At 56.0% G+C, this 8,207-nt stretch overlaps 1 protein-coding gene across 4 annotated transcripts; it reads right to left on the bottom strand.

Annotated features, from left to right (window-relative positions):
- Window positions 1-397: 397 nt before the first annotated feature.
- TPM2 (tropomyosin 2) lies at window positions 398-7,834 on the bottom strand. Of its 4 annotated transcripts, none has more exons than XM_077147800.1 (9): window positions 7,583-7,832; window positions 7,015-7,140; window positions 3,986-4,119; window positions 3,771-3,888; window positions 3,615-3,685; window positions 3,124-3,199; window positions 2,884-2,946; window positions 2,640-2,709; window positions 398-550 (listed from the first exon to the last, which is right to left on the bottom strand). In XM_077147800.1, exons 1-9 carry the CDS (start codon window positions 7,694-7,696, stop codon window positions 468-470), a joined length of 855 nt encoding a protein of 284 aa, XP_077003915.1. In that variant the 5' UTR covers window positions 7,697-7,832; the 3' UTR covers window positions 398-467. The 4 variants fall into 4 exon arrangements, with proteins under 4 accessions (XP_077003915.1, XP_077003913.1, XP_077003916.1 ...); XM_077147798.1 differs by lacking the exon at window positions 3,124-3,199 and adding an exon at window positions 3,437-3,512 and having other exon boundaries at window positions 7,583-7,831; XM_077147801.1 differs by lacking the exon at window positions 398-550 and adding an exon at window positions 1,369-1,699 and having other exon boundaries at window positions 7,583-7,834.
- Window positions 7,835-8,207: the final 373 nt, after the last annotated feature.

Genomic DNA, 8,207 nt, shown 5'->3' with positions numbered 1-8,207 from the left:
CCCTTTGCAGTCATGCTTTCAGAATGCATTGCCTGGCACAGTCGCTTGCTGGAATAGGATAGTGCCACCCACAGCAGCAACTTTGCCCTGTTGCCCTGCAGGGTTGAGGGCCAGGGTGCTCCCCCACCCCCATCCCTAATTTGGCCTACTGGGCTTCTCGGCTTCACACAGCCTCTTTATAAGCCCTGTTCGATAGCCTGGCGCCCCAGCTCCACAGTGGCCATTGAGGGGGTTTGGGTGGGTGTCGCCCCCGAGCATTGGCCCGGGTCCTGCTCCTTCAGGGTGCTACCAACCCCACTGCTTCCGCCAGGCACCCCTGTCAGCCTTCTGCATTTCGAAAACCCTACCTGTCATCATCCCCCACACTAAAAAAAAGAAAAGGCTGATGGGGCCCTGCCATGCTGGTAAACATCCGTTTTATTGGGCTGGAGGCGGGGACTCCAGCCTGGCTGGGGCAGGGCCAGCCCTCACAGGTTGTTGAGCTCCAGCAGGGTCTGGTCCAGGGTCTGGTGAATCTCCACGTTCTCCTCCTTGGCAGTGGCCAAGGTCTCTGTGAGGGGAAGCAGCACGTGAGGAGGGCGAGGGGGGCAGGACGGGGAGACACAGGGAGACGTGGATGGGGAGGTGACGCACAGGCATGGAGACACAGGCGGGCAAGGATTCAGGGCTCTGAGGGCCCCAAGGCAGGGGCAAACAGGCGGGTTGACCAGGACAAAGGGAACAGGACCGACACTGGACACCTCAGTCAGGACCCCAGGGTGGGAGCGGGGTCAGGGGTCAGGGGTCCGGGAGGTGGGATGGGAAGGCCTGAGACAAACTGATTTGGTCTTCTCATAGAAGGTTTGAGAAAGTTAGAGACAGAAGTAAAGACAAAGACTGAGCCAGGAAAGGGAGGGCCAGACAGACAGACAGACACGAGTCAGAAAACAGACCTGCAGCTGCAGTGAAAGCCCCATGTTGCTGGCATCCAATGTTTTTTCCGAACTTCATCCCAGACCTTTCGTACCCTTGTTGCCCACCCCTTACCCTCTCCCCACTTCCCCTCCTGGCACTCCATCAGATCCTGGAACCTCAGCTAAGCGCTCCAAAGTCAGGGACAAGCCTGGGGTCTGCAGAAGGGCAACTCTCAGAGGTACCAGTGGGGGTGGGGGTGCTTGATAGGTTCACACGTGCTCACATGCAGCGGTGAGAGTCACAGAGCAGGGAGGGGGGTTTCGGGGTGGGCCACGGTGCTGGCGAGAGGGCTCAGTGGGGAGGGGGGTCACACTATTGGGGGGTGTCTGTAAGAGCCAAAGCGTCTCAGGAGTTAACTAGTGCTCCGTGGGGACGATGGCAGTGCTCTCTAGGGGGGCAGAAAAACAGCATGGAGACCAAATTAAGAGTTTATTAAGCAGCAGAGAGAGGTGGATGGAGGCCGGTGAGGGGGAAGTGGAGGGATAGAAGGATGAAGCAAGGGCCTGGATGGGAGCGGATGTGATGGGGGCTCTCCCTAGGCTGCTCCCAGCCCGGCTGTGCAACATCAACGGTTTTTGCTCCTCCTGCCTGCTCCCCTCCCCATAGAGAGAATGGAAAGCAGAAGAGAGGAGGGGGCTGAAGGGGCCACACTGGTGTGAGGCTCAGAGGGAGGTGATGTCATTGAGTGCGTTGTCCAGTTCCTCGCTGATGGCCTTGTACTTCATCTTCTGGGCATAGACTTCATCTGGGGGGTGTCCAGAGGGAGGGGGACCAGGTGAGAGTGTGGGGAGAGGGAATGGAGGGACAGAGGAAAGGAAAGAGAGAGGGCAATGGAAAGAGAAAAAGAAATCAGAGAATGATGGACAAAGACAGTGAGAAACAGGCCAGAGAACAGGTTGGACATCTGTCAGGGCTCCCTCCTCCCCTCGCTGCATCCTGTCTCTCTTTTGTCCTTCTCTGTCCCCCAAACTGGTTCTACCCCAAGGGGCTCCTGCCTCCCCCAGGGACATGGGGGCCCAGGGCTCTGGATAAACAGGGTGCTTCCTTCGGCGGGGGGGTGCTTGTGAGCCAGAAAGTTCTAAAGTCCTAAAGTCGGAGATGGAATTGGAGCTGGCCTGAGAAGGCCAGAAGCAAGGGTTATCATAGGAGAAAAAAGAAAGACAATTTTAGGCACAGTGCTGTTGACAGTAGCAAGAAACAGCCACGGATGAGCAAATACCTGCATGGTTTTTTTTCCACCAAATCTAGCTTAAAACAGTATTTTCTGTTAACGTTGTCATGAGAACCTAGATGTTAATTCAGACAGCTCTCTATTCAACAGCCTCTGTGACAGAGCTCTGCTGGGCTGTGCTTGGAGAGAAAACTGTCTAGATCAGGGCTCCTCAAAGTGTGGCCTGGGAGCAGCATTAATAAAGAAAAAGTTCAAAGTCAGCGAGGGATTCGGAGCACGGCCCAGGAACTTGTGTTTTAAAACTCTCCAGGTGATTCTCACGCATGTTGAAGTGGGAGGAGCACTGGAGTCTATGGGCCGTAGCCAACGATAGCTCCTCGAATTGTAGGCACAGCCCAGGGAGTTCGCAGGGATCATGGTGGCAAGTGGGATGGGATGGGAAGATGAGGGACAGAGTTATTGTCACAGGGTGTGGATCTGCTAAAAAAGGCCTAAAGGGGGCTATCCCTTTTACCTTCCAGGTCATCGATGGTTTTCTCCAACTTTGCCACAGACCTTTCAGCAAACTCTGCTCGGGTCTCAGCCTGGGGGTAAAGGAAGGATAGGGGAAAATGGCAAACAAATTAGACCCCCTAATTTGACCACCACCTAAGTCAACACCATCTCCCACCCTTATGTCCAAATTCCCTGCCACAGGCAGTCTCTAGCAGGAATTAGGGTGGCCTGAGGCAGGCTGGGAGTGGGAAGGGGACTCTTACCTCCTTCAGCTTCTCCTCCAGCAGTTTGATCTCTTCTTCATATTTATCCTCCTTGGTGGAATACTTTTAGGGATATACACACACCATCAGTATATGGCCTCCATAAGTCCTTTGTTTCTCTACTGAGCCCCATAAGCTGCTTATGATCTTTTCTTCACTGAACACCCAGCCCCTCCCTGCCTGGCCCCATCACCTCCCCTGCAGGAGCCCCAATCTCACTGCCCCTTTACACCCCTCTACCTTGTCTGCTTGGGCCTCCAGGGATTTCAAGTTGTTGGTAACAATTTTCAGCTCCTCCTCTAGGTCCCCACATTTACTGCAGGGGTGCGTGGCAGGGTGGGTGGGGTGTGAGGGCACAGCAGGGTGAGACAGTGGAGGTGGCACAGTGGGAGAGGGGTGGAGGAGAGAAGAAAAGAGCAGAGGTGTGAGAGTGACAGCAGGCAGAGTCTGGAAGCCCCTGGTCCTTCCCAACCCCCAGAAGGTAAGAGAGAGCAGCCTGAGAGGAGGGGAAGATGAGCTGAGAGAAGGCACCATTGCCCAGAGAGGCCACTACCTCCTCCTCTGAGGCCATCAGGGACTTGAGGGCCTGATCCATGGTTCGAAGTTCCTCCTCCAGCTGCCTGGCTCGGCTGGGGGCAGCAGGCGGGGGTCAGAGGACAGGGCCTGGGAACTTGCCTCCCCATTGTGCAGAATGCCCCCAGCCACCCACTCAGTCACTGGCGTATCTTTACCTCTCAGCCACCTCAGCTCTCTCTTCTGAGCGTTCCAGCTCTCCTTCCAGGATCACCAGCTTCCTGGCCACCTGGGGAGGGGTGGGGGGAGGACTAGATCAATGGTGGACGATTGGGGCATCTGGGGCTTGGGAGTGAAGGGGGCAGGGCGGTCACCTCCTCGTATTTGCGGTCTGAGTCCTCAGCGATGTGCTTGGCCTCCTTCAGCTGCATCTCCTGCAGCTCCATCTTCTCCTCGTCCTTCATGGCCCGGTTTTCAATGACCTTCATTCCTCTGAGGGACAGGGAGAGGGGCACAGGCAGAGTTAGGACCAGGGAGGGAAGGCTCTCTCCCCTCTCCCCATCCAGCCCCGAAGGCCCGCTCTGCCCACCGTTCACTCTCATCAGCTGCCTTCTCAGCCTCCTCCAGCTTTTGCAGGGCTGTGGCCAGGCGCTCCTGCGCCCGGTCCAGCTCTTCCTCTACCAGCTGAATGCGGCGGTTCAGGGAGGCCACATCTGCCTCAGCCTGTGGGTCAGAGATCAGAGTTCAGAAAGGCTTTGTCTGCCTCGGAAGCAGTTCTGAGCGGCTCCAGAGGACGGCAAGGTTCTTAGAAAAAGAATCTAGGCTTCCTGGCTTCCAAATTTCCAACCTTTATTTTTCTCCTAACCCACCATTTTTTGCCTGGATTCTGCTCCGGCCCCAAGCATCCATTTCTGGACAAGCTCCACACCTCTCTTCTGGCATAGTGCCTAGTCTCCTGATGCTTATCTGCTCACGCGTCCCTCTGCCCCCAAGTCTGGCCCAGGTAAAGTGGTTGGGAGGATTTAGGCCAACCAGACCCCATTGTGGCCAAGAACAGCCAATCACAGAAGCAAATTCTGTGATGTCACCAGCTGCCAGGCAGACTCCCAGTAAGGGGCCGAAGAGGCCAGCCAGCCAAACTTGCGGCTGTGTAGCTAGGGGCCACAGAGGCAGCTGGGGGCGGGGCAGGGGCAGTGTGATTGACAGGTACTCGGATCCTGAGGAGGTCCAGGAAGACTGATGATACCTTAAGAAAATGAGAGAGGGAGGGCAAGAAGGGCCCTAAGTCATGAAAATAGGACATGCTGAGAAGGTTTGGTATCAAGAGCATCAGCTCCGAGTGAGGCGGTTGTCTTTGAGGCACGGCTCAGTCGCTCAACACTTGTGTGACCTTGGGCAACTTGTTTAGCCTCTCTAAGCCTCAGTTTCCTCTTGTATAACTGGAGCTGCCAATAATAGTTCCTCCTTCATAGGGCTATTCTGAGATAATGCGATTAATCTGGGAGGCTTATAAAACTAAACAGTTCTCTAGCTCCATGCTAGATCCACTGAATTAGGATCTCCAGGAAGGGAACGTGGGAAGTCTTATCTGTTTTTTTTTTTTAAAGCTCCCAAGTGATTCTGATGAAACATCCAATTTAAGAAAAAGTAAAATAATATACAGAAAGTACATGAACACATTGCCTATAGTCAGCACTCCATAAATGTTAAATTGTTTCTCTCTCTCCCTCAGAGACACATGGACCTTGAGCCTTTTTTTTTCTCTCTCACATGGGCAGGCACCGGGAATCAAACCCGGGTCTCCGACATGGCAGGCGAGAACTCTGCCTGCTGAGCACCGTGGCTAACTCTGGACCTTGAACCTTAAGAATGGATCAGAGAAAGGACCAGGTAGGGGAACAGAAAGTGATAAAGACAGGAGTCAGCACTGGAGCAGAGAAGGTGGAAAGCAGGACTTGGGTGACGCTGTAGGGCAGGGTGAACACAGCACCTTATATAGAATGTAGATTGTAGCTTGTCCAGGTGCTGAAGGCACCTGGAGCTTGGCCACCTAGAATGAAAGGAGCCCATCGGGGCACAGTGCCAGGTGACTCAGTGTGGAAGGATTCTGGGGACAGCATTGGGGGCTGGGAAGATTGGTTCTAGAGGACACTGGGAGACAACTCTAGAGAAAGATGAGACTCTGTAAAAGGAAAACCCTCTTCATGGTGGTGGGAAAATGGTGGGCCAATGGAATGACTCTGGAATGTCTGGGAAATCCTGGGTCCTCCTCACAGGACTGACCTTCAGTGTGGTTGCCCTTTCTTGCTCCTCAAGCTCTTTCCGGTTATAAGTGCTGCTCCCCAACTACAGGGCAGGCACTACTAGTCCCTATGGACGACTAGGAGGCAAGAGTGGGGGGAGAAACTGAGGCAATGGAGAAACTAAGTTAAGTGCTGTGTTCAAGGTCACACAACTTTGGGCAGTGTTTCCTATCTAGTCCTGGCATGGCTGCCCTGCTTCCCCAGAACAGTCCTATTCCACCCCTCCTCCTCTCCTGCCCCCACCCAGTGCCTTGGGTTTCCAGTCCTGCCTCCAGCTGCACTGGGCCTTGGTTATTTATAGAGTATCAGATGCCCAGGGTCGTCTTCCCTAGCAGCTGCAGGTCAGTTCCCTCCCAAGTGCCAGGGCTGGTGGAGAACCAAAACCAAAGACTGGAGATCAGAGAAGCCCAACCTCGGTGATAGGGGGTGGGGTGGGGTTAGGGACATGGAGAATAGTCAACAGTGATATTCAGACCACGCTTTATGCTAATCCCCACATAGACCCAAACGAGGCTGGAGGCTCATCTTAATCTTAAAGCATTTGCTGGGGAGAAGGCAAATGGGGACACTGAGGTGGAGAATGGTAAAAGAAAAATACTGGGTCCAAAGTTATGTAGCCATTCTCCTATCTCAAGGTGGGGGGTAGAAATGGCAGGAAGTGGAGATTGAGTTAGGGGTAGGAGTGGGTAGGACCTGCCAAGGTGTCTGTCTTGGCATTTGTGACCCTGTCTCTCTGGCCTGTGGCCTGGCATGGTAGTGAGGCTGACAGTTTAATGACGGTAAATGAGAAGGCATTAGAACCTGAGCTGGGGTGAGAGTGTTCAGCGTGGCTGCTGGAGTCAGGGGTCAAGGCCAGGAATTTCTAAAGGTCCCTCAAGGGTGTAACTCAGGGGCCCCATGTTAGGATTCTTCTCCCCTTCTCCAGCCCACCAGCACCTCATACCCATGTCCCCCATACACCCCACAAACGTAGCTGTAGCAGCCTCTCCGTTGTCAACTGGAGGATTGAGGGTGATGGTAAATTCTTATACCACCCACCCCCACGATGACTCATTGCTTGATCACTGCACATTCTAAGAACTGGAACTAAACTGAATTACAAGTCTAAATCCTCTGGGGGAAGTGGTAGGTGGTTTTGATTTATCTGCTGTTTAGGATTCTTTGTGCAAGTTTGCCCAAGCATGGGTTCCTCAGAGGAAACCATTTCTGGACTGGGTGCTGGGGAGACCTAGGTGCCCTTCTCCCCTCATCCACATGCACAGGGCCCCTCCCCAGTGTACAAAATCTCCCTGTGGCCACCCAGGCCCACACTTACGTCGGTGGCCTTCTTCTCGGCCTGCTCCAGCTTCTCCTGGGCATCCTTTACTGATTCAGAGTACTTTTCCACCTCATCCTCAGTCCCCTTCAGCTTCTTCTGGAGGGCCTGCTGCTCCTCCTCCAGCTGGGACAGAGGGGCCTCGGTCAGCCAGGACTGGGAGGGGGCCCAGGCCCAGGAAGGAGGCAGGGCTATGTGTGGGTGGTGGTGGTGGCAGGTTATATTTGGAGGTTGGTGGAGAGAAAGAGGGATGAAGGACAGTCCAGTCAGGAAGTCAGGGTAGAGAGAAAGCTTCAAGCCCCAAGGACCAGGGCCCATCATTGTTCTGCAAAGGTAGGAGTGGAAAGGGGGCTTCTCTCCAGGCTATGGTGGGTGAGATGGAGGGTAGCTTTGGCTAGGGCCCAAGGATACTTACTGTGAAGGCCTAGGTCCCCACATTGGGTGGCCCCTGGAGATCTCCAGCCTTGGAGAGCAGGCCCTAAGCTAGGGGACACAGGGCAGGGGTCCACCCCATCCTGGGGTGGGGGCAGGAGTAGGTAGGGAGCTGCACTGGGCCCAGGGCCCCCACCTGCTTGCAGCGGTCCTCAGCTTGCTTCTTGTCGGCCTCCGCCTGCTCAGCGCGGTCGATGGCATTCTCCTTGTCCAGCTTTAGCATCTGCATCTTCTTCTTGATGGCGTCCATGGCTGCGGTGGTGGGGGGGGGGGGGGGTGCCGACGGGCGGTGCGGACCGGACGGACTGGGCTGGCTGCGCTGACCCGGCGCACGGGCGGCGGACAAGGAGGACCGAGCCGGACTGGGATGTCCCAGCCGCGCGGACGCCTAAAAGGAGGGGAGGGACCGGGCGGAGCCGGGGGCCGGGACCCTCCCCCACCGCGGCCCGAACCTTGTAGGGGCAGAAGCACCGCCGGGCAGGGGGGCGCGGCCGCTCCCCCACCCGGTGCCCACCTCCCCCGGGACCGCCCCCTTGGAGCTCCGCCTCTTCAGAGCCGTCGGAAGGGAAGGCCGCCGAGACTGTGGGCTGGAGAAGCCCCAGGGCTGCGGAGGGGAGGAGACCCTCGGGCTGGGGGCTCCGCGCTCCTCTGAGTGACAGCCGGGCCGAGTGGCAGCTGCGGTAGGGGCCCCTGGGGCTATTTCGGGGCGTGAGCTCACGGCAGCTGCCTGGGCGCAAGAAACGGTGTGCCCCCCCACCCCC

This window comes from Tamandua tetradactyla, chromosome 2 (assembly GCF_023851605.1).
Source record: "Tamandua tetradactyla isolate mTamTet1 chromosome 2, mTamTet1.pri, whole genome shotgun sequence".
NCBI lineage: Eukaryota > Metazoa > Chordata > Mammalia > Pilosa > Myrmecophagidae > Tamandua > Tamandua tetradactyla.
Note: the sequence above shows the minus strand (reverse complement) of the source record. Positions and strands in the feature narration are given on the sequence as shown.

Coding starts and splice junctions, on each gene's coding strand:
- TPM2 (XM_077147801.1), bottom strand. CDS start 7,696: ATGGACGCCATCAAGAAGAAGATGCAGATGCTAAAGCTGGACAAGGAG. Junction 7,141..7,582: donor CTGAGGACCGCTGCAAGCAG/GTGGGGGCCCTG, acceptor CCTCTGTCCCAG/CTGGAGGAGGAGCAGCAGGC. Junction 3,200..3,614: donor AGAGCTGAGGTGGCTGAGAG/GTAAAGATACGC, acceptor GCACCCCTGCAG/TAAATGTGGGGACCTAGAGG.